Source organism: Martes martes (genome assembly GCF_963455335.1).
Source record: "Martes martes genome assembly, chromosome: 8".
NCBI classification, from domain to species: Eukaryota; Metazoa; Chordata; class Mammalia; order Carnivora; family Mustelidae; genus Martes; species Martes martes.
In genome coordinates this window covers 79911464-79938700 of record NC_137895.1, presented here as the reverse complement: position 1 = coordinate 79938700, position 27237 = coordinate 79911464, and the positions used below count along the sequence as shown (strand labels likewise).

At 37.6% G+C, this 27237-nt stretch overlaps 1 protein-coding gene across 2 annotated transcripts in view; it reads right to left on the bottom strand.

Annotated features, from left to right (window-relative positions):
• The window catches only part of TMEM117 (transmembrane protein 117), a 462147-nt gene that overhangs the window by 366415 nt on the left and 68495 nt on the right, over positions 1–27237 (bottom strand). The window contains exon 3 of one of the 2 annotated variants that reach the window (XM_080811383.1): positions 8534–8666. The exons of the other annotated variant lie outside the window; for it this stretch is intronic. Coding sequence (XP_080667509.1) covers positions 8534–8666 — 133 coding nt within the window. The remainder of the gene's footprint in view (positions 1–8533; positions 8667–27237) is intronic. 2 annotated transcript variants of the gene reach the window in all.

Genomic DNA, 27237 nt, shown 5'->3' with positions numbered 1-27237 from the left:
ATGTTACTTAAATATTATGCTCTTCTACGTCTTTTGTAACTAACATTTTCAAGTATTTTACGTGCATTGCTGCTCTAGGGAAAAATAAAAGTAGAGGTGTACACTGGCAGCAGCCTAAAGGAAACTGAAATAGAAAGATAACCAGTTCCAGGGTGCCAGGGTGGCTCAGTTGGTTAAGCGTATGCCTTCAGCTTAGGTCACGATCCTCAAGGCCCAGATGGAGCCGGGTGTGGGGCTACTGGGTCAGCAGGGAGCCTGCTTCTCCCTCTCCCGCTGTGATCTCTCTAGCTCTCACACTCTTTCAAATAAATAAATAAATAAATAAATAAATCTTTAAAATAAAAAGAAAGAAAGAAAGTTAACCCATTCCAATGAGATTTTCTCCATGCCGAAAACACGAGCAAGTCACTTCTATCTACCCTCAAGGAAGACATCATCCTCCTGCCCTGAGGCAAGACTAAAGGAACTGACGGACACTCCTGCGAGAGCAGCTGGAGCGATGTACGTACACCAGGCGCTGCAAGTGACGTTACCGTGACAGGGATGATGGAAGACCTCATACACAGAATTCTGTTCAATGGTTTTCATCAGTCCCTCAAGAATAACAATGGGGTTAATAGGTTACAAAGATGACTGGTCACAGAAATGTCACGTTTTCAGCTCACGCTGGGTCTCTCTTATTAATTTATTAAATTAAACTATATAACTTGTGATAAACCTTAAGCCTCAGGCTATCATATTTGCCTGGAAAGTAATTATTTCCTACACATTCACCACTAGGAGAAAGAAATTGAGATGGAAATTAAAGATGTTCATTATTATATAGTCTCTAAATAACGGATACTCACACCCAGGCCCACAGGCATGACTGCCACATCATGAAGTCCCATGATATTATCCATAATTCCACCAAATGTTGCCTCTTCTCAAAAAAATCAAACTTAGCAAATAATCATTTGGTAACTTAATATTATGTCTGATTTTCTCTTCTGAATCCTGATGAAATGTATTAGCTCTCTGTATTTGCTTTTCGTTGATGAAAAATAAGCAACAGTTTATGTATATTCATAAAGATGCATTCATAGCATTTGAACTGGGTGCTGTGTATTCCATATAGTAATTTGACTCCATGATTCAAGTATTTTTAAGACTATGTATTATGTATTATGGTTTAAGAAATTAACATTTATTGAAGACCTACTAGTGCTAGGCATTAACTTGGGCATTTTGCATAAAATATGATAATCATTATCCTTGTTGTATGATAGTAATCTAATAACATCATTGACATAAATTATTTCATTTCATTATATTGACCAAAGTACTTACTGTTATTATTACAACAATTAATATTTATTGAGAGCTCAAGTCCTTGAGAAACTAAAATATATTCTATTATTATAAAAGCAACTAACACTGGGAGCTCACAATATGGTGGGCACCTTGCCAACTGCTATGCATTCTTTGTCTTTGATTGCCTCAACAACCCTAAGATAACACTAATATGCCCATTTTACATCAGTGGAAAAGAGGCTCAGAAAGTGAAGTTTACCCAGGGTCACACAGCGAGAGTGTCAGGACGAAAGTCCATGCTATTGCTACTACGTCACATTGCCTTCCATACAAAACAAAGCTGATGGCAAACGAGATTAAAGTTAGTTTGTTTCTCCACCTTAGAAGCATGCATTTCCCCAAGATTAATAATAATGACGATGAGGTCGATAATAGTAAGCCTAGGAACAACCCTATAACAACTCATCTTAAAAACGAGAAAACAGTCTAACTTTTCCAAGTTATTTTTGCCAGTGAGTGGCTGAGATGGGGCCAAAATCCAGATATTCTGATTCCTGGATTGGAATTTTATCCCTCCCCATAACAGGTTGATAATGGGGAGTTGAAATAACTAAAAACAATGATCATGGAACACACTCCTCTCAAGTGTGTCAAAACAATGTTGATTCTGGACAGATAATAATGCACTCCTGCACAGTAACAAGGATGCAACATTGATCGTGTTTTTCATTAATGTTTTAAAACGTCATCAATTCAGACTACACTAACAGTAAACTTGTGATAACTTGAGTGGACTGTGCTATTTGACCTTTATATTATCAAAACCAAGTAATGTAAAACCAATAGTATCAAAAGCAACAAACTATAACAAGATGAAACCAGAGATGGAAACAAACCACAGGAGACTCTTAGGAAACAAACTGAGGGTTGCTGGAGGGGAGGAGGGGAGGAGGATGAGGTAACTGGGTGATGGGCATTAAGGAGGGCATGTGATGTAATGAACACTGGGTGTTATATAAGACTGATGAAGCACAGACATGTACCTCTGAAACTAATTACACATTATATGTTAATTAATTGAATTAAAATAATTTTAAAAAGTAAAAAATAAATAAAAGCAGCAACTAGGCCCTATGGCTATATGGCTTCTGACTAAGTGTCCATTTCCTTTACCCTGACCCTCCCCCTCCTACTCTCCTTACCCTACCCTCCCTCCCTCTCTCTCACCAAACCTGCCTCCCTCCAGCACCCCACAGGTCATCCCCCTTCACCAAACTCAGCCATTCATTTCCAGCTTTTCTTCTCAGTAGCCCATTCTCAGCAACCAGATCGGTCCCTTACTCCCAGCCTTAGTAATTAATTGTGCTATTATTGTGAATTAATCGTACAAGCAAGTCAATGTTTAGCCTAATTAAGAACGAAGCCAACAAATTATTTAAAGCACCACTCCAGCAGAATTTGCATTCAGCCTTGTATTAGCAGCCAATCAAGCTTTTCAGCTATCGACTCAAGTACTTGCTGGCTTCCTGAATACTTACAGCCAAGCTTTCTCCCCATCGCAGCTTCTGAATCCTGCCCAGGGCCTCCTTCCTTTACCCATCCCTATATGCTCATCCCTTGGAAAAATAATGCAGTTCTTGTTTCATTTACTACAGTTTATATCCACTACCGTGGATAATTTTGGACATCAATAATTTTGTTACTTTACGCCACACAGAAACTATATAGCTGAACATGACTAAAGACTATTTGGATTTTTTCTTGCCATTTCCCGAAATAAATTTAGGACCTTTAAAATCAAAGAAACACACACGCAAAACATTCCTTCCTCAGCATGAAGCTACCAGTGTAAACAACAGTAGCAGGTCAACCAAGTTTGTACTTCAAGAGCAGTAGCAAGTGAAAATCATGGCTTTTAACAGAAAAGAAAAAAAAAAATGCACCAGGGCTGCTACTTCTAGATTAGTACTGACTAAAAAGAGAGAGAGAGAGAAAAAAAAAAGTTTGAGTAAGGAATCTGAAAGCATTAGTGCAGGTTTTAAAAATAGTGAACTTAGGAAAGAAAAAAGTACTGCCTGGAGTGAAATTTCACCCTGAAATTTTCCATCAAAGTGTTACTCAGCTTTGGGAAAAATAATGGGCTGGAACCTCTACCTCTGGCAACAGAAACTGAAACTATAAATCAGAGTCTTTTCTGATACAACACATGGACGCACGGATGGCCCAGAGTAACAGTCATCCTTTACAAAATGAGGATAAGAGTACAGGGGGTAAGGTCTAGGGCAGCTGTGCACACACACCTGAGGAAGCAATTTCATCCAGCCTATGGACAAGTCTATGCCAGTCTCTTGCTTGTTTATTTTTCCCATTCATCTTTGCTTGGTTTTGCTGCCCCCTCTGTACATAAAAGCCAGGCATTTTAGATTGTAGGAAAGTATCCATTTAATTTTTTTAAGATTTTATTCATTTCAGAGAGAGAGGAAGAAAGCACAGCAGGGGGAAGGGGAGAGGGACAGGGAGAGAGAGAGAGAAACAGACTCCCCACTGAGCAGGGAGTCCAAGGAAGGGTTTGATCCCAGGACCTGGGGATCATGACCTGAGCTGAAGGCAGACGCTTAGAGACTGAGCCACCCAAGTGCCCCATGGAAAGTGTCGTGTTGTGTTGTATTTTATTTTATTTTTTAGGTTTTTTTTTATTTGTCAGAGAGAAAGAGCACAAGCAGGGGGATCAGCAGGCAGAGGGAGAAGCAGGCTCCCTGCTGAGCAAGGAGCCTGATTCTGGGACTTGATTCCAGGACCCTAGGATCATGACCTGAGCCAAAGGCAAACGCTTAACTGACTGTGCCACCCATGCATCCCTAGAAAGGGTCTATTTTAAATATTCCTTCCTGCCACCTTCCCTAAGCCAATCACTTATAGCATACTCACCACACCCAGAAATTTAATGTGTGCTCCATATAAGTTCTTACTTACTAAAACTGATCAGAAACAAAACAGAAGAGAGAGACAATCCATTCCATTTTCAATAACCCCATCACCTAATTTGTACCTTCATCTTTTTTCCAGGTTCTTAATATGAAAACTAATACTTATTTTCAAAATTGCCTGAACCAGTTTGTCTCATTTCTCAATTTCTGTCTCTGCAACACCTAACACATATTGATGTATTAATTAATATTTGTAACACTTCTCTGGAAAAAGCTGTGTATTAGGAAAAATAAAACTTTCTTTTTCATTAACCTTGGAAAACCTCAGATTCTTCATATTCTGTCCTAAATAGCATGTACTCTTTGGAAACATATTCCAGTTCACGAGGAAATTTTATGTTTGTCAAGTATCTAATTTCCTCCGTGCTAAATACAATATTTATCCTTGTAATACCAAAATAAGTCTATAAGCATACAGATAATGTATGTGTGCATATGTGTTTATATATAATCTTATTTAAACTTGTTTAAGAACATAAAAAGAGGCCAAACACATCATAAGTGCTTATTATAGAGCTCACTAGGTAGAATTCTTCAAAAAGTCCATTAACAATTAGGAAGGCATGCATTTCAACCCAAGTTTCAGAAATTCAAAAGGAGCAAGAGTCTCTTCAGAGAAAACCTGCCAGCGACAGGTCTGAGGCAATTCGCCTGAAAACATGCCCTCTGCTGCCATCAAGTGGCTCTTTTCAGAATCATTTTACAAACAACCAGAGCCTCTACGCTTTGCTTTCCTACCATTTCATTCTTTATACATTACACATGTTATTCTTTGGGGAATTGAGATATTTGAGAAGGCCAGGAAAACCTTTCCTAAATTAGGGCTTTATACTATGAATTCTGTGAAAATTCCATGACCAAGAAGTTCTTCAGAAAGATGATACTTGAGGTAGAAACTCTTCCCAGCCCTATAGGACTTGTTCAGTGTCGGGTCAGTAAAGACCACACCATGGGCTCTGAAGCGTACCTCTCTTTATTTCTGCCAAACGGATTTCTGAAAAGATTGGCCTTAAGATACCTAGCTGAATAGGAAGGAAATTTAAAAACAAAAACAAAAAAACCTGGGGGTGGAGGGAGTCATTTAGAATCTTTTTATTTTTTTTAAGATTTTATTTATTTATTTCACACAGAGAGAGATCACAAGTAGGCAGAGAGGCAGGCAGAGAGAGAGAGGGAGAAGCAGACTCCCTGCTGAGCAGAAAGCCCCATGCGGGGCTTGATCCCAGGACCCTGAGATCATGACCTGAGCCGAAGGCAGAGGCTTAACCCCCTGAGTCAGCCAGGCGCCCCAGAATCATTTTTAACCAAGAATCCCATCACCATGGAAGAAAATGGTTGCATGTTTGTCACTCCAATGAGAACACCAGGAGAAGCCAACTTGACTCTTATCAATTCAGTTCTGGCTAAAACTCTTGGGGTTCAGTCAGACAAATCTAGGGGCTTTGTTCTCTGTAAGGAGGGATCAAAGCACTCTAACTAAACCTAAATTTACAACCAATCCTAAAATTAGGGGGAGAGGGGGAAAAAAAGGAAATCATTCTAGGGCATCCTCTTTGAAATCTTAAAAGAGCCACAAACCAGGACACATTGGAATCGTCAATGCCAATCAAATTCGTTGTAAAGAACCCAGGATTCTGGGGTGCCTGGGTGGCTCAGTCATTTAAGCGTCTGCCTTCAGCTCAGGTCATGATCCCAGGGTCCTGGGATCAAGCCCCGAGTTGGGCTCCCTGCTTAGCCTGAAGCCTTCTTCTCCCTCTCCTGCTCCCTCTGTTTGTGTCCCCTCTCTCACTGTGTCTCTGTCAAATAAATAAATAAAATCTTCAAAAAAAAAAAAAAAAGTGCAGGATTCTCCTCCACCTCCACCACCAGCAATCCACAGTCACGACACGAGTCAATCATGATATCCACATGCCTAGTCTATCCACAGCCTCTGGCTCCATCACTCACTCCCTGCCATACAAAGGAGAGGAAATGCTTCAGATAACAGGGTGTTTCCTAAGAACCCCAAAAGCACAGCTGTATTCATTTTCCCTAACACCTGATTTTCCTCCAATTTACATTCCTACTTAAAGTACTCACTAGTTAATGGCGTGTGTCATTAGAGCTGGTAATATATCTTTTATAAGTGATAATTTAATTTTTTTATTAGTAGAACTAAACCACTTGTCCCTTGCTTTGGATTAAAAATTAAAAAGTGACCCCATTAAAATGTCCTCTCAGGAAAAGATCCTTCTGAACAAGGCTGAGGCATATTGGTGAAGAATTCAAGAGTTAGTAAGAATATGGAATACTGTGTTTAGTCTGAAAATAAAAAAGAATCACTTTCAATTTTAGTTAAGACAGACACACATAAATTCTCTGATTTCCTGCATATACCTCCTACTTCTTTCAATTTTCAAACACAGCTTGAAAGATAAAAAATACAAAGAAAGACTAATAGACTTACAGTGATTGAGTATCAGAATCAATCAGCAATCAACTCTATGCCAGCCTGAGAGCAAGAGGTATTACCAGAATTCACTACTTAATCGCTCAACTCCTTGTTTAATGTCTAAAGTAGAGACTGAATTATAATGTCACTCTACACAGGTGACAGACCATCTCTGGTCCTCAGTTTCCTGATCTGTAAAATGGAGGTAATAAAAATACCTATTGCTCGGGCTCACCGTGAGGTTTAACTGAATACTGGTACTGAGTGCTTAAGAAGTGTTAGTTAGTCCTCTATAAGACTGATTTCATTATTAGCTATTGAGTGCTTTATAGTGTGCCAGGGATTACCTATTACTGCATTTAATTTATTACTTTTAAATCTGCTTCTTTCTCAGAATAAATACTTCCAGTTAGCAAAGACCTCAGTAACTCCATAAAACAACAAATAAAAAGAATAAAAAAAGAATGAGAGAGGAAGTCAACTTCCAAGCAGAAGCAATATTTCATATACTATTTTGACGTAATATTTTAAGCAAGTGCTTAAAAAATGTAAATTTTTTATGGGTCCCTTACCCTTCTGGCCCCAGTGCTGAGTGTACAACGCCTCTCTGACAGACTTCCGGTTGTGTTGGGTAGTTCCAGGAGGACCATTACCCATTCCATTACTACAAGCACTGTGCTAAGGCTGAGGCTTCTCCTGACTGGCCTGGGTTAGGGTCTGTGACTCCACCATTTAAAAAGAGACCCAGTAAATGGCATTATTTGAAACGTAAGAAATAATCACAAATAAAGCAGGTCAGTAACTTCTTAAAGCCTGAACATTTGATCTAAATATCACGTGCCTGAATTTATCCCTTTACTATTCATTTTCTTTAATGGTGGGGAAAAACAATAAAATGTTAATTGTGCTATCCCTCTCAGCAGTGAACAGTGCTGGCTAAAATCTATACACAACATCAAAACAATTGCACTCCAGAACTGACGGACAATCTTGCCTCGCCTACATTTAGAAGAAAATGATATTACCTAGCTTTCCAATCTATCGGGGAGAATAGATGGAAACATTCTTTAGAAACTATATCAGTACACAACAATATCTACAGTGGTTTATTCTTGTCAGAAATCTAATTCTTAGTGCTATAAGCTAAGCCATTCTCCTTGTAGTCTGTTCTTAAAACTTATCAAGAGCAAATCAAGAATTGGAGAAAGTTACCAAAAAAAAAAAAAGAAAGAAAGAGAAAAAAAGAAAAAATCCACAATCTCCTTGTTAGCACCTCTTCATGCCATGGTGATTTGATAAGTATAGATCACAACCCTGGATTTAATACAGGGTGGCCCACTTTTAAAACGACCCATTTATAACAAAGGTCTCTCTGTTGGAACTGTCAAGAGAGTTAAAAAAAAAAAAAAATGCCACCAGTATCAAACACTTTTATTTAACCAGGCATTGCAGAGCAATGGAATTGCAAATCTAAAGACCTTCATCTTAGGCCAGCTTTACCAACTGTAAGACAAACAAGTCAGTAAGATTTCCTGATTCTCACACTCCCTGGGACTGTACAGAAATTATCACCTGTCTCAAACGACCCCACAGGGAAGTCCTCTAGTAGAAGGAACACAAGGTAAGTATCACACAGAACACTATAAGCTCCTTGGAGAAAAGACTCTCAATGTCTTAAGGAAGAAAAATGCACAGATCATCTTTATTTACAGTAGAATATTTGTGAAGAGTAAGGCTACTACAAACTAAAAAATTCTCTTTGAATTTTTACGAGTTTTCAAACATAACACTCACCACAGTAGAAAGGGGAAAGATAACCTACCCCATGTTCCCATCCATTAGAAGAATCGTGTTGTATATGTGAGAAAATATGAAGAGAAACAGAATTGTGCTGAAGAACATTGTCATCCATGACCCATGATCCTCTCGAAACATTTTTAACCGGAGCAACTGACCTGCAATATAAGATATTATTAGAAATCAGTGTCCATCATGACTCATGATTTACACAGCTTTGCTTTCTTTACGGAATCTCCCTTATCTCCCTATATTCTGAGCTCTTTGCCACAGAATTACCTTATGGGTCAAACCATTCTATTAATGTGCTTTCTGGTCTTTTGTCAATAAATGATCATGAATGAAGTCCAAGATAGCCTCCATATCATCCTGGAGCAAATAATACTAACATGAGAGTCTACGATAGTCCAGAGATCATTCATGATGCTGCCCCGAGAACAAGAGGAATTAGGGCACGGCCCCCTGCTGCTTCCTGTTTCATTAATGTGTCTTTGGTTTCCAGTATCCTGAAACTACTTCGGGCAAATGGTAAAGACATTGCATAAGTTCCACATAATTCCCTTTTGTTTCCATAAGCCCGCTCCCAGTAGGGACCAGAACACAAAACCAAGGCAGACCCAATTGTTGAAGGTACATGAAAACTTGAAAGGAAAAATACAGTGTCTGTCATAAGATCCAGACAACACAGCCTCACCCTCAGCTAAAATACCCACACCTGCATACAGGTCTGTGCACAAATGTGTGGGTTGAAGGGTTGGGGAGGGGCAGCATGTACACATTACAGAGCTTGGTGTGGCTCCCAGAAAAAGGTTATTTCCACCCTGATGCCTACAATTCCATTTACATAGATAAATGCTAAGATAAGAAAGAACGTTAAAATGCAAATATTTCAAGGAGGGAAAATGTGTATAGAGGAATACTAGAATAAACATTACTAATATCAGAACTAATGCAGAAACATTTCTTGATTTACAGTAGAGAAGAGAAATGAGAGCATTACTATCCTGAAAAGTGAGAAAGATGACAAATGGTGGGAGTAAGAAACAAATGAACGTAGGTCACCCTGGCTTCTCCTAAGATCAACTTTGTCTAGTAGGCTTATTTCCATTCCTGAGAAAGTTATCTAAGTAATGATAAGGGAGATGATACACACATATAAACTACAGTTAAAATAAAGTAGGCCTGAAATCCTATAATAGAATTTCTCACTAGAGAAAATATTCCCTTTTTATTCATGATATGTCAAATTTATGAAAAAGACATACATATTTCCAGCTGGAAATTGTCTCTCTAGGGATAGACAGTAGCTCTCATGTAGGTTACTGAGGATAGAGAGAAATCTTTTAAGATTTAATTACTACGTTTTTCTTGTACCTCACTTTTATTAAAATAGCACTTTAGGGGGCGCCTGGGTGGCTCAGTGGGTTAAAGCCTCTGCCTTCAGCTCAGGTCATGATCCCGGGGTCCTGGGATCGAGCCGCGCATCTGGCTCTCTGCTCAGCAGGGAGCCTGCTTCCCTTCCTCTCTCTGCCTGCCTCTCTGCCTACTGTGCTCTCTGTCAAATAAATAAATAAAATCTTAAAAAAAAAAATAGCACTTGAAGTTTCATTTGGAAACCAGAAACATTACCCTAGCCAAAATTTTAAATAGAATGAAAAAAAAGGAGATTTGGTTACATCATCTGGTTTCTTGGCCTGTGCAAGAGAAGCAAAGGGCAAATCTGAAAGTCAGGGGGAGTATTAATTTTAACTCGAGGAAGAATGTGGAAAGCTCTCCTGTTGAAACAAACAATACTAGCAGAGCAAATTACAACTTTACAGAACTTGCTGATTAACTGAATTAACAGTTATGGAAAACCAGAGATCTGCAAGTCTCCACACTGTACATTGTCAAGAATGTGATAAACAGATACTAAACACAGGATACCTGAGAGTAAAAAAACTCATGCCATAAATCTCATACTGTAAAGAATATTATTCATTGTTGAGCAAAATATTGGATGTGGTCCCAATGACATGTGAGCCATGGTTCTAGGTACTCTAGAGATACAGCTGAGAGCAAGGCAGGAAGGTGTTTGAAGTCCATCATTGTTTGGGTGATTGATGAAAAGGTGATCTTATTTTAGACTCGGGGGCTGTCTTTGTTCAAGGTTCCCTTAGCTGCACGTCCTTTCAGCTTCAAACTAAGATTTATTTAATTCAGCAGTTTAGACTGAAGAACAGCAAAGATCAGCAATTAGACTTCCTTGGAAATTTAAATGTGAATTTCCTTCTCAACATATGCATATGTCAAAAAAATTACTAATGGATGTACTTTAAAAGTCAAATCATAATGCTGGCGATTGAGGAGTGCTTTGCAAATAAAACATAGTAGATTAACTGTGCACTGGCTGAAATAACACAAAGTTAGTAAAAAGGGAAATGTGACAGTACCATTTATGCTGTCATTGCTAAGCTCATTGTCTGGCACTAATTTCAGTCATTAGAGTCATTAGAACAAAATGGCAGGTTAACATGGCCTGAAATTCACTTGCAACGCATAATAAAAGTGCTGCCATATATGAAGGACAGAACTGGTGTGGCTCCAGTGTTCAGTCAAATCACATTATGAAAATTCCCCATAACTTACTTCAAGGTTAACTCACTGAGTGTCCATCCTATTGCTTGAAACACATATACATAGATTGCCATCAGTTGGCTGCTGGCATAGATGACTTCTCTTGCAAGCTAATCAAATCAGGAACCTCGGCGTTACCTAAAGATGTCACAAGAAAATGGGCTGTCTCTGCCCTGTAGTATGACTGTACATTTGGTCTGCCTGGGACAACAGTGGCTTATGACTGTTGTCCTGACATAATTATTAATAATGTCCCTTCCTTTCTTAGTATTCTGGTTTGGGTAATAAATTATATGCCACCTTTTCCGTAAATCACAGAATTCAGAATTTTTTTTAAAGATCTTATTTATTTACTTGACAGAGAGAGAAATCACAAATAGGCAGAGAGGCAGGCAGAGAGAGAGAGGAGGAAGCAGGCTCCCTGCTGAGCAGAGAGCCCGATGTGGGCCTCAATCCCAGGACCCTGAGATCATGACCTGAGCCGAAGGCAGAGGCTTAACCCACTGAGCCACTCAGGCGCCCCACAGAATTCAGAATTTTTATCACACTTTCCCTTACAGGAGTTTCAGTAAATAAGGGAAGACAGTCCTTATAGGTCAATAAGAGAAAAAAGGCATTGCTGAGAAGGTGCATACATTCCTGACAAGGTCATAAGTGACTTTTATTTTAATCATAGATATGTTTGTGAATATAAGTGCATATTTATGTTAATAAAATTTATCTTGGATTGTAGGAATGATCACATTTGATAAGGTCAAGGTAATTGGAAAATGAATCTTAGGCAGAAGCAGTAAGATAGTACACAAGCCTGTATAGGTGTCAGAAGACACAGGGATTGGCTGTTACAAATGCTGGTTAAAGTCAAGTGATATGCCCGAAAATCTCAGCATCTTTCTTAGAAATACAGTGGCTTTAAGGCCAATAACATGTTATAAAGTTCTAACAAGATTAATGATCTAAAAACATATTTAAAAATATATAATGACCACACATATGTAGTAGAAAATTAAAAAAAAAAAAGGCAAGTGTAATAGGGATAATTATGGGGAAACTGTTTGGTTTCTTGGGGGATTTTTGCCACGTGTTCTCATTGGCAAAATAAAAAGGAATATTTCCTTTCTACCTCACAACCAGACTTTTGTCCTATGTTCTGGGTACCTTTTGCTCAGGTGTGGTTCTCATGAGGAGGCCTAAAATAAGGAAATAAACAATCCCAGAGGAAAAGAAATAGAAGTGTCTGTGCTTTCACACAAGAGACGGGGTAGACCTACTCCTGGGAATTTGTTAAAGAAAGGGGTTCATTAGAGCGAGGACTTCTAGATTCAGAGAGAATACAAGATTTAGGCCTCCAAGGTGGTAGAATCTCATTTGGATTTAATTTCATGGATGCTGGTGAAAGCCAGCATCAAGGGTCATGGCATTCCAAGTCTGGTAAGGAGACTGAGCGCTAGCTAACCCTAACCCTAACCCTAACCCTAACCCTAACCCTAAGGGCATAAGACCAGTGGGGTGATCACCAACTTCCATTAGGAACACAACAACCTGGGCAGGACACAGCCAACTGTTGGAGGAGGTCATCGAGAGAACATGATCCCCAAGTGACCCGCAAGCCAGACCTAGGCATTCGGAGGCTCCTGACCCTTTCCCCTGTCGTTGGAATGCACGTTCTCCCCACCATTCCCATGGTGGGAGCTGTTTTTAATGACACAGTCTTGAGAGAGCAATGAGTTGTTGAAACTGTCCAGATAGGGGGGCACCTGGGTGACTCAGTCATTAAATGTCTGCCCTTGGCTCAGGTCATGCTCCTGGGGTCCTGGGATCCAGCCCCACATCAGGTTCCTGCTCAGCGGGAAGCCGGCTTCTCCCTCTCCCACTATTTTCCCTCTCTCGCAGTGTCTCTCTCTGTCAAATAAATAAATATAAATCTTAAAAAAAAAAGAAAAAAGAAAAAAGGAAAGAAAAGAGAAGAGACAAGAAAAGAAAAGGGAACTGTGTAGATGGTATAAGTGACTGAACTCAGTTGAGGCCTCTATATGAATTTTTAAGACTGTGGTGGGCAAGTATAGAGATTTACTTGCCTTGTGACCACTGAAGGCAAGCCTCATGTATGTTCTCTTGCTTATTAAAACTGCCACCTCCCAACTGGAAGGTGCCTGACTCCTTCTTCGGTCTCTCTTTGCCCTCCATGCGTTGGGGCCAGTGTCAGATTTTATTTGAGAAATTCCCAAGGTTACAAACCAGCACCATCTTAAACAGTACCATAGTGCCAAAGAGTGGGCCAAAGACCATTACCCAGGCAGCATTAGAAGAAGCAGATAACAGGTAAATACAGACTGAGGGATTTGTTTCCAGGACCCCTGTAGCCTTGGGACTATTTTAAACTTTACTGATAAAAAGAAAAGGTAAGGTGATAAATTACTGGAATTGTACTCTCTGCTCACCTTGGTAAGAGGAATCAGAGCAAGATTTATATAATATAGAGGAAAAACTGTGGCATTACCACATAAGACCCTGACCAGGAAATATAAAAGGACAAATGAAGGTGGCACTTTCCTCAAGAGGACTTCAAACTGAAATTAATACCACCATCCATTAAAGCTCCTGCTCCAAAATCTCCTATATATGATGTGGCCAGCCATATGTACAATGTATATTTGCATGCACATAATGGATATAAATGTAAGACAAATACGTAACAATAGCTCATTAAAATTTTTAATTTGTTGAGGTCAAAAGTAGTCCAAGTTGGAATAGCAGGCATTCGGCATGCCATTAAGACGGTTCTTTGTTGCAAATAACAGAGAGGGAAGGAAGGGAGGAAGGAAGGAATAAACAGAGGAATGGATGGAAGGAGGGGAGGGAGGGAAGGAGGGGGGAGGAGGGAGAGTGGAAAGAAAGAGAAGAGAAAAGAAAAAAACTAAAAACCAGCTTAAGTTATAAGGAGTCTTTCTTTATTGCCTTCTCATATTTTCTAATGAACATGTTTGCTCCTTAAAAAAAACTCCTCCTTAACATATATGTTCAGAAGATAATGTAGATTTACTTTAACTAAAGAAACAAAATGACTTCAAGCAAGGCTTGATCCAGCACTCAAACAATATAACCAAGGCTGGATTTATCTCCATTTCCCAGCTTGATTTCTTCAAGGTGGGGTACCATCATAGCCAGCTCCTCCAACATGTTCAGACATACCTTCTGTAGTCCCAAGATGACTATAGCAATCCTGAATATTATGTCTTCATTTTTGTCCAGGGAGGAAAACATAATGCTTCTGCCCCACTAGTTCTAAGGAAAGATATGCGATTCACCCTCATTGAGCTTGTTTGGGTTCTGAACCAATCACCATTGGCACAGTTAGGACAAGCAATGATTAGCAAAGTCTACGTCATATGCTAATTGTTAGAGTCAGGTTAAGTTAATTACCTAGTACTACATTGATCCACAGATGTAAATCAAGTACAGCAAATATTGTTGAAAATGGCAGAACCATAGGTGGAAAATCCCTGGTCCTTGAGTCACTGCTTAGAACAAAGGTACCTGCCATGTTTCGGCTTTATATGAGTGAGAAATTCAATTAAGATGCACTCATTATATATTCTGGAGATTTTTATTACTGAAGCTAAGATTACCTTATCAGATATAAGATGACCAATGGATCAAAGGCCCAGAAGGAAAAAAAGGGAGGGTGGATGGAATCTTTATTTCCTAGTCTTTCTTTATATCCTTAGTACTCAGCAGACTATATCATAAAATATCTGCATTAAATTAAATTCTGATGGACAGATTCTAGAAGGAAAATTAAGACCTGCCCACAAGAAAGGGCACACATTTTCCAAAAGGAAAATTCTGTAAGTAAAATATGGGGGAAAATATATCTTGTTGACAAGCTCACACAGCTCACACAGCTCAACCTCAGAACACCTGACACCCAGGACTTTGTATAATTTATTGTCTACTTGCGTGTACCACATTCATCCATAACTGCAACACAGAAAGGACCATATTTGTCTTCTTCCCTACTGGTATCACCATGGCACTGGCACATAGCATGTCTTAGATAAATATTTGTCCAATTGCTAAACAATGAAGGGACACATTACCATATAGAGCAACAATGTACAAGTGAACAAAAAAAACCATTCTACTGTATGGCCAAAATCCTGTATCTCTGCAGATCCGGCAATCATACCCACCCTCTGTGCCACATGGAACCCACCAGTTCTTTGACCTTCACCTCCTCCACATTTTCTCCCCACCTATTAGCCACCTCCTGAGCTCTACTTCTTTCTATTGAGCATGAAAGTTCTCTTTCCCTATCTAACTCTGTTTCCTCAACACCCTCATTTCCTGTGCACCCCATATTTGTCTTATGCTTGCCCTGAAAAACCCCAACCTTGATTCAACACTACAGTTGCTTTCTCTGATTTCAGTAAACTCTGAAAAAAAGTTACAAGAGTAGATTACTAAGCCACTACATAACGACGATGCCAACTTCAGCAGCTACTGCGGTACTGCACATTAATAGTTCCCCGTGTACTTGTCGATCTCTTCCCTATTCTCCCCAGCATCCATTTCAAATTTTGCCTCAAAGCTCCTACTAAGCCTCTTTCACTCTCAGAATATGACCTTGGCCCAAATACAAGGAAATATTGCTGCCACCAAACAGGATTTCCTTCAACTTCCTGGCCACTCACATGCATCTGCTTATCTGTCCCCACTTCCTTCCCTTGTTTCTCAGAGGATGCAATGCTCATTCCACAAAAGGACCCACCTGTGTCTTCTTAAAACCACACCCTCCCCACTTTGGGGGCCTTGGTCCATCAGCCTTCCTTTCTCTCCTTTGTATTTCGAATCTCTCTCTCCTGGTTCTCTTCCCTCTGCCTCTAAAGCCTCTTAAGGCCATCCTAAAAGCAGTGCTTTCTTGACCCCATGTTCTTGAACTGTCATCCATTCTTCTTCCCTTGTATTCCAGATTTCGAGAAAGTCATACACATTATGCCCACTCCCTGAGATCTCACTTGCAATGCAAAGATTCTACTGAAATTATTCTGGCAAGTGTTAAAGAGTTAAATTGTTTCCCACATTGCCAAATCCAGTAGAAATATATTGCCCGTTAACTTACAGGACATCTTGTTTGCATCTGACAGAGCACTTGTTCATGCTTGTCTGTTTTGACACTAACTTCCTTGGCTTCTTGAGCACTAAATATTCCTTGTTCTTTTTCTACTTTCCTGATTATTCTCAGTCACCTTTTTGGGCATGTCTTCTTCTACTTGTCCCATAAATGATGATGTTCCCCATGGTCCATCCTCAGTTTTCACCTTTCTCGTAACACTACATGATCTCATCCACTGTTGTGGATTTAATATCCAATATCTCCAGCATAAACTGTTCCTCCAAAGCTTCAGATGGAGTCACCTGCTCACTCTCCTCCGGAATGTTCTATTGCCAATTCAAACTCAGTATACAAAAAATGTATTCCAAATCTCCACCTCTACCTCCAATCTGACCCTTTCTATCCCTAAATCCAATCCTATTTCTGAGTTTACCATCTTACTATTTTCAACATAACTTAAGATAAATTCCATTCTTGATCTTTTTTCCTGCACACCTGCCATCTTGATCAACAGTCACCTTATTTTATGATCTTATAACCATACTCTTCTCTAGTAATTTGGGTTCTCATTGCATCTCTTTGGGAATATTACAACAACATAACTGGTCTTCCTCACTCGAATCTTTTCCATTCCCAATCCAACCTCCATACAGCTAATAGAGCTAACTGAAATGCAACTGTGGTCACATTGTTCCTTCACTTAAAATCAATGGTCATCATTCCCCCATTGTAATTCAAGCTCCTTAACGTGTTATAGAAGGCGTTGCTTGATTTGACCCAGGTTTTCCTCTCCTTTCTCACCACCGCCTACTCTCCACTCTAGTTCCATCAACACTGAACAGATTTCAGCTTCTTACGCTCATGCTGAACCTCTGCCTGGGATACTCTACCTTCTCCATCTGTTGACTAACTCCTCCATTTCCTATGGGCCTTAACATGCAGGTCAGAGATGATCTCTTGTAAGTAGTAATTTTCATTAGAGTCATAGCCAGAAAGAATTTATAGGAAGTACTCTTTCAAGAGGTAATAAGCTCCCTTCAGTGCAGACAAGAAAGAATGACCACTAGCCAGCTATAGTTTAAAGGGTTGGATTACATGACGATTTTTAAGATCCTGTCCAACTCTAATGTTGTAGGTTTTGTTTAGTCAGTGAGAGATTACTGTAGTCCACTACCTCAAAATACTTCAAATTAAAAAGGGAAATCCTTACCTACTGAGAGAAAAAAGAGGAAATGTTCTTCCTTATGTCTTCTCTGTCATTGTATGCCTCTCTAATGTAAAAAATGAAGCTAAAGTAACACACTGATAAGATTCCTTAAAGGCTAATTTAATATTTAACTCTTTATATGAGAACACTTGACAATGATGTAAATCCTACGTATTACATCTAGAATAAGACAATAAAGGATAAAAGGAAACTGGATCAGAGCATTTCAATATTAACTGAACTTCACTTCCAATCAGACTAAAATAAGTATATGAAGTATTCACGGGTGATTTGTGTTAATTTCTAGTTTATAGGAATATGACATGATATGAATTTTCTTTTACAATTTGCAAATTGAAAAATGGCAACAGAATAAAAATAACTAAAATAAAACAGTCCATGGATGGAACATCAAGAAAGAAAATTACCTAACAATACACACCAGAATATCATTAGGGAGAAAGGATGTTCTAGTTAGACAAATGTAGCATTATATAAAGTACAAGATCATAAAACTTTTGTACCCTAAGGGTGCCACCCTACTAATATTCAGATCAAGTCTTGTTATTTCAGTGTACAAAGAGAATTTAAAAAACATTGAATAGATGGTTTTTCTTCACATTAAGAGTAGGAGCTTACACATAAAATGTTTGTTATTCACTGAATTTGAAAGAACCAAATACTGAGAATTGAAATATAATCCCATATAATACTGCAAATATGTATTAGAACACATAATTCAAAAGAGGTTCTAAAAAAAACAAAAAATTAGACTGTGGTTAGATACTCAGCATAAATGATAGTGTTTTTTGACCTAGAGTGTAACGTCAGCTTCAGAAGAGTATGTATTAAAAACTTTGGGTAAAATATATATCTACTAGATAAACACATGTTGACATAAAATCATTCTCCACAGGAAAAAAATGTAACAAACTTTCTATTTTATTGAGAGCGTTGAAATATTTTACTGTAATAATATGGCTTTTTCCTTTAGAATATTCTTAGGATTAACTGACCTAAATTGCTTGTTATTGCTCAAGATGAAAAAGTATGATCCCAAAAAGAAATTAAAGCATTCATTTATTATTATCTACTGCTTTTCCTATTAAGGAAAAAATAGCCACTGAATAAAAGGAATATTAAATTAACATTACATCTTAGCTTGCAGCATAAGATTAAGCAGCACACTTAATTTATACATATAAATTTTACACATATGATATATATAATATATATACATATTGAATATTATAAAATTCTGTAATTTCAATGAAATCAATTTGTTTTATATCTTCCAGACTTATATGGGTGAAATCACCCTAAACAGCTAAGATCCAAACCCAACAAAAAAGAAAAAATTTATAAAATATGTTCTGAAATCTTAGAGGATGTAGTTATTATCACAATTTTGTACTTCAAAATGGGCAACAGGATAGAAAATGTAGCTCCCTGTTCTTAAAAATATTAACATAATCATTACTATTAATAAATTTTTATCATCATTATATTGATATCAGTTTTGAAAAACAATAGTATATTTCTAAAATAAGTTTGCATTTAACTTCAGGCATTCTATTAATCCATATAAAAAGGAAACACTGAATTGGCAAGACTAATCTCCTATTGGCTGATTCACGGTTTGAAGCAATTGTAATCAATAACAAGGTGACTGTCCACAGGACTTGGATACTAGCTCCTGATCAGATATGAAGTAGAAGGGACAAAAGAGTCTGGTCCTCCCGCAACCACAAATGCTAGGAAAGCAAAACCAGGCCAGAGGTGAAATTTTTAATATTTCTATTATCTGCGTTCATGTATCCAGGTCTCTTTGACTCTTCCCTTCCTATCTTGAACTTGGTATTCATTCATAGTTTCTCCTAAGTCCTCTGACTCTTTCAGACTGGTGTCTTGTACTTGCAAACTTGCTATTGTCTCTTCCCATTCCATTTTTAAACTTACTAAAGAAAGATATTAAAAATTCATAACAGGTTTCCACTTCCATATGTAAGACACGTGGAAATCACCACTTCATCCTAACAACAAGTACCAAGCCGAAGAGATTTTAAAATGAACAACTCTCCTAGGACCTATAAGAGAGATGAGGACACAGGGCATACTACTGCGCCTCAAGACTGGAGAGACAGACAGGCAAATAGAAGGAGCTTACCAGAGCAGAAACTCGCAAGTGAAAACTGCCTTGGGAATCAGTGCTGGGGTAGGAAAACTTGAACTGTAATAAACAAATTGCTAGAGGCTCAGTGTGGAAGCCAAAAACTTCCAGGAAGACACAGTCATAGAGGCCTTATGTTTTCGTAATTTTTATCTCTAGAAGCTCAACCAGGATCCTATAGTAAACACTGGAGAAACCAGCTGAGGTTCTCTCTCAAGGCCTTCTGACCTGGATGAAAGGTCAGCCTATTCTCGACATCCTCTCCCACTTAAAGTGGCAAAGAGGTGTAAGAAGTACTTCTGAAGTTCACAGTCCAGAAGTATAGTTTCACTAAAAGACTGAGACCTAATCATAGGACTATCGAACACTTCTTCTCCCACCCCCCCGACTTCCTCACCCACCACATTGCTAAAGCATTCCCCTTACCTGGTACATCATGTTTGGTTGTCAAAAACTACAAAGAATATTAAAAAGGAAAACAAAAAACACCATTTGAAGAGGCAAAGCAAGCACTGGAAACTGACATAGCAATGATGTTAGAATTACCACACCAGGAATTTAAAACAATGATTAACAAGCCAAGGGCTCTAATGGATAAAGTAGATAGCATGCAAGAACAGGTAGGAAATGTAAGCAGAGAGATGGATTTCCTAAAAAAGAACCAAAAAGAAATGTGGGAGACAAACACTGTAGCAGAAATTAAGAATGCTTTTGATGGACATTGGGGAGGGTATGTGCTATGATGAGTGCTGTGAAATGTGTAAACCTAGCGATTCACAGACCTGTACCCCTGGGGATAAAAATACATTATATGTTTTTTAAAATAAAAAAAAAGAGAATGCTTTTGATGGGCTTACTAATGGGATAAACGTGATGAAGAAAGAATCTCTGAACTTAAAGACATCTCAACAGAAATCTCTAAAAGTGAAAACTAAAGAGAAAAAAAACCAAACAAGGTAGAAGAGAATATACAAAGACTGTGGGACAACTAGAAAAGGTATAACATATGTGTAACAGGAATACTAGAAAAAGAAAAAGAAAAAGAAACAGGAGAAATATTTGAAAAATAGTGACAGAGAATTTCCCTAAATTAATGTTCAATGTCAAATAACAGAACTTAGAAGCTCAAGAAACACCAAGCAGGATAAATGCAGAACAAAAAAAAAAAACTCTGCATTTAGGTATACCATTTTCAAGCTGCAGAAAATCAAAGACAAAGAAAAAAAAACCTGGGAAAACCTTCCATTTTGAGGAACAGTGAGTGATAAGAACTACATCCAACTTCTCAGAAACAATGGAAACAAAAAGACAGTGGAGTGAAAGATTTTAAATGCTGAGAGAAAAAATTCACTAACGTAGAATTCTACACTTTGTGAAATTATCCATTTAAAGTGAAGAAGAAATAAAGACTTTCTCAAACAAATAAAAACTAGTGGAATTTGTTGTCAGTAGTCGAGCCTTGCAAGAAATGTTAAAAGAAGAGGTGCCTCGGTAGTAACTCAGTCAGGTAAGCATCCAGCTCTTGACTTCAGCGAGGGCCATGATATTAGGGTCGCAAGATCCAGCCCCACATCAGGCTCTGCGCTCGGCAGTGAGTCTGTTTGAGATTCTCTCTCCCCCTTTCCTTCTGCCCCTCCCCCTGCTCGTGTGCTCTCTCTCTCTAACATAAATAAATAAATCTTTTTTTTTTTTTTTTAAGGATAAAAGACATGTTAAAAGAAGTTTTCTGGAGAAGAGGAAAAACTGTAGGTTAGAAACTCAGAACTACACAAGAAAGGACGAGTATCAAAGACAGAAGAAGTGAAGTTAAAATAAAAGCTTTTTGTTCTCTTAATTGATCTAACAGATAAGTCTGTTCAAAATAATAATAGTAACAGTGTATTCAAGTATGTATATATCTCAAGAAGTATATATATATGCTTCTGTATGCATATATGTATATATACATGGCATGAATGACAGCAATGACAGAGGGACAGGAGAAACAATTAGGATTATTTTGTTATTACAAAGTACACTACCTATAAAGTAGTAGAGTGTTATTTGAAAGTGGATTGAATTAGTCATAAATATATACTACAAACTCTAGGGCAATGACTAAATATATATATTTTTAATGCTAGCTGATATACTAAGGAAATAGAGAAAATGGAATCATATAAAATAGTGCCTGGTTAGGCAGCATCAGAGAAGCCTAGTGTAGGGCTAATGTAGCCCCACTACCCTGCTTCTGAGTATTCTATCTGAGGCACCAGAAATGGCAAGGTTTTGCCTCTCTGCTTGGTAAGCACACAGACTATTCCAGGGCCTGTGCGAACATCAGTGCCTTTTTCCCATTCTTCTTTTCGCATAGTTCTTTCCCTTATATGGTTCCCTTATATGCATGTGCTGATCACACCTCACTTGAAGACTGAAGGTGTATCTGCTGGTCTCTGGAATTACTTCTCTGTGCTCTGCTCTCCTCTCTAGTACCTGCTCTGAGTTCTGCCTCAGCCTCTCCACACACCCAACACTGTCTCCTCAACTGACAGAAATGCCAGCCTCTGTCTGATGTCCTCCTTCCTGCATGGAAGTCGGGAAACTCTCTCCAGAAAGCAAGCTGGGGTAACTGTAGGCCTCACTTTTGTGAAAAAATAAAGAAAAGATCTTAAAATCAGGCAGTGAAATCAGATTACTTCAAAGCAACATTCATACTGACAGACTACTTCCCCACAGTAACAAAGCATGCCATAAAACAGGGCTTAAAAGTACCATCAACCTAGAATTATGTTCCTACTGCAAATATCCAATATAATGAAGGCAACTATTTGAAGTCATCAAAAAGCAAACAAGGCAGCCAAGATTTAAAGGGTCAAGATCCCTGAAGGAAGAAAAATGCACTAAATGAGCTGCTTTTTCCCCTAGGAAGATTTGCTGATTTTCAGTGTGGGACACAGGGACCACATGGAAAACTGTGGCTTAGAGTTTGAGGCAGTCTGAGTGGGTCAGACAGACAGAAATTCAAATTCAGGGTTTCCAATGTAAACAAGAATCAAATATCAAATATCAAAATATCAGAAAAAGGGAAACCCAAAAAATGAGCCCAAACATCTAACATAATTTCCCACAGAGCATTTGCTGACACCTAAGCTATGTAGGTTAGAGTTCAAACCAAGCAAAGAACAGCTGATAAGAGAATAAAAATAAGTATAGATTTTAGCAGTCTCATGATGCGTAGGAAACAAAACTTGGAAATCAGGAAGTAGTAGAAGAACTCTGAGCAAAGTCTGGGGTATCAGTTATGACACATGAAGGACTATATCCTAGAAGTAAGGACAAACCAGAAACAAAGAAAGCCTAAAGCCCAGTTTCTATCTGCTTACCAGGAGAAAATTAAACTTTCCCTAGGGAAGATCATCATGAACCTCTAAAGTTCTTCACATATTATTTCTGATATTTAAGTTAAAAAAAAAAAAAAGAAGGCATAGAAGGAACCAAGACAAGAAAAGTTACTGAAAACCAAGAGGGGGGAAAAAAAAATATATATATATACAGATTCATTGATGATGTACATACTGCAGTTCTAAGACACAGAAGTCAAAATAACTATAATCAATATGGTCCAGAAAATAGATGAGATTATGAATTTTACCAAAGAACCAAACACGATTTTTGAAAATCAACTGGAATATCTAGACCTGAAAAATAACAGAAATTAATAACCACAGATTTAATAGCAATTACATATGTACATACCATGTGATTCCAGTTATGTGAATTTCCAGAAAATGCAAACTAAACAGAATAGTAATTGCCTAAATGTGTGAAGGGATGGGAGAAAGGGATTACCAAAGCTCATGCAGAAACTTTTATCTTGATTGTGGCAACAAATGGATACATATGTCAAAGTTTATAAAACTATATAGTTAAATATATATATATTTATATATATAAAACTATATATAGTTAAATATATATAGTATGTCAATTATACCTCCCAAGAGTTACTTGAAATTAAGATAAAATAATACTATCTTTTAGGATTTAAAACACATGTAGAATTTAAATTTATGACAAAAATAGATCAAAAGATAGCAAAAGACAGAGTTAAAAGCTGTAAAGTTCTTGTAAATTGTTGGCAATATTAATTAAAGATAAACTATTGTAAGTCAGTTATGTGTGTTTTACTTTCCAGGATAATCACTAAAAGAATAAAAATATGTATAACTAACAAAGTAATAGAATGAGAAAAATAAAATATAAAAAATATTTAATTTATCCAAAGAAAAGCAAAGAGGAGGAAAAAAATAACTTAGGAAAGATAAGGCAAACCAAAAGCTAGCACATAACAAAATGCTAGATTTAAACACAAATATATTGGTGATTAATAAGTGAAAATAGACTAAATATTCCACTTAAAAGACAACTGTCACAAAGACTTTTAAAAAAATTTTAAAGCATAAAAATTGAGAGAGTATATCCTTTATATACCTTTATTTAAAAACCTTCTACAGGTTGCACTTCAAGGAAAATAAACCTGATTCCAGAAATGACCTCTACAGACATACCTGAGACAAAAAGGAATGGCGAGAAAAGAAATTGATCAACATTATCAAATCTAAACAAATACCACTTGTATAAAATAATAAAAATGTTAATGTCTACTTTGTGGGTTAAAAAAAAAACTAGAATACTGAACAACAGTTTCATATAAGTAAGAGGAGGTTGATCTAGTTAAAATGTTCTAAGGAATTTGGGAAGTAATTAAGACACTGGTTAGCTGGAGACTTGCTAGATTTTTAAATATGCATAGTAAAATCACAAGGGTAGCCACTAAGGGAGTGGCCATCGAATGCATGACTTACACACTAAATGGAAGTGCAAGAGGGATAGAAAGATGAAAGGAACAAACAAATGAATGAAAGTCAACCGGCATCTCCCATCTAAAAAAACCTGCTCCCTACTTCCAATGCCACTACAAAAGAAAGTCTGAATATAAGGAAATATCAGACTTAAGAAGAAGAACAAGAGAATAAACTCAGAGAATGCAAAAGAAAGATGGTCAGCAAAAAGATAAATTGGATTGAAGGTAAAAATAAAATATAGTCTATAAACAAAGTAAAAAATTGTTTTATAAAGCAGAGAAATCTTTGACTAATGAAGAAAAAGGAAGACACTAAAAAAGTACTAGAATTATGTTAACTTGAACCTGAAATTCAGATGTGATTCATTTTTTCTCACCCTGAATTTCATCCCTTATGAAAATATTTCTCAAAACAACTTAAGCACTGCAGTTCTGAATTTCTATACAAGAAGAGTTTAGAAGAAGCAATCCAGCTGAAAGTGGGGATAAGAGTGTTGAATCAAGTTATATAGCACTTTACGTAAAATGTTGGAAAAAAACAATTACCCATAAATGAGAGGGATACGTCAGTAAGTGTTTAAAGACTAAAGTTCCCTGGGTGCTTCTACTGAGTTTTGGTAAGAACTTCACACTGCCAGTTTTGAAGTGAATTACTCCAATGAAGTAGCAAAGGTTCCTTAACATGCTGGCATTGAATAAATCCAACATATATGAAACCAAGCTCTAGATATGTCTTTATAAACATACATTTAATGAGTCTATAAGGTTGACAATTTTCTAACTTCATTATCTTTTCCACACCTATTATTTACATGACTGCTAAAAGTACTGGGGATACATGTGTTTAACATGCACACTATGTTATGCATATGTGGCAGGTGGTTGGTTTGCACCTAAAGCTGGGATTTAGACAGGTCTGATGAATTGAAAGAAAAAGTTTCCAATATTTTCAATAGTTTATTTTCTTAAAGTATTCTGGCTGGGTATAAAATAAAATAGGCAAAGCAGTATTGTATTCAAAGCACACAATGATACATATTACGGTGAAGCTCAGCCCTTGAATCCAGGTCTTGAGACCTACAAGACATAGGAACATACCCTTTGGATATTTAGGAATAAAATACACAATTCAGAGGAGCAAAAAAAGTTTTCCCACTTTTAGGTGAAAATAAGTACAAAGCTGAAGTATGAATGATTTCATAGAATTCATTATTATTTTAGCAGCTTAAGCCTTTATAAAGTATGGGAGCCAATCTCCAAGATGGCCCCACCGAGTCTCAACTCTTGCTAGTCATCCCACATGTAGTAAAGTCCCACAATGAATTACAACTGGTCTACACGACCAATAAAATATGGGTGAAGTGACAAAGAGTGACTTCCAAGGCCTGGTTATGAAAGGCATTGCAGTTTCCACTTTGGTCTCTCTCTCGAATTGCTCATTCTGGGGGAAATCAGCTGTCATGACCTGGGGCAATTAAGTTGCCCTATGGAAAAATCTCCATGGTGAAGAATTGAGGGCTCCCGGGAACAGCTAGCACCGGCTTGCCATTCCGTTTGAGAGAGCCATCTTGGAAGAGAATCTTCGGGTCAAGTCTATACATGGCTGTAGTCTTACCTGATACATTTACATTAACCTCATGAGAGCTCTCAAGGCAGAACTGCTTAAGTTGCTTCCAAATTCCTCACCCAGAAAAACTATGTGAGATCACAAACACTTATGCTTGTTTTAAGCCTCTGAATTTTGGGATAGTTTGTTAAATAGCAAGAAATAACTCTAGACTCTGTAATTATTCTGAAGGCCAATAGGAGCCACTTTAGAATTTGAGCCATGGAAATAACAAAATCTAACAAGATATATGATATTTAGAGGAAAGATCAGTGACAAAATAGAAATAAAAGTAAAATATTCATAGTATAAATACTTACTTTACCTTAATAAGATGTTTGACATTATGATGACAGAGCAAAAGAGCCTTTGTGAAAATTACCTTTCACAGCATGAAAGCCTTTGAAATAACTGAAAAATTTCAAAGGGCAAACTTTGTGTAGTAAATGTCACTAATGATATTTTCCTCTGATCTTTACTATAATTCACATATGCATCATATTTTCATCATATTTTATATCATTTTAGTCAGAGTTTTGACGCCTATATTACTGATAAAACAATGGATACAGGATTTATTTTAGATGATTGGTGTCTATGCAAACTAAATGAATAATAGTACATTGTAATTTAGATGTTAGAGTTCTTCCATCTGTAAGCACGCAGGCAATACTGCTTCTGTGTTTTAATCTACTAAAACGTATAACATAGCTCAGATATAGAAAGAATAAACAAGCAAAACAAATAAGGAACCACATCACACTCTGGATGGCCAACAAACTGCATTTACAGAAAAGAGATAAAAATACAAAACTCATTAGAATCCACAGTACCATTTTTGCTGGAATTGCAAAATCCTAACCAAATCCACTATTTTATTTAGTTCTTATTTAAAAGACACTTATAGGGGCACCTGGGTGGCTCAGTGGGTTAACCCTCTGCCTTCGGCTCAGGTCACGATCTCAGGGTCCTGGGATCGAGCCCTGCATCGGGCTCTCTGCTCAGCAGGGAGCCTGCTTCCCCCTCTCTCTCTCTGCCTGCCTGTCTCCCTACTTGTGATCTCTCTTTCTCTGTCAAATAAATGAATAAAATATTAAAAAAATAAAATAAAATAAAAGACACTTATATGTCTATTATATAAAAAGACACTTATGTGTCTATTTAAAAGACA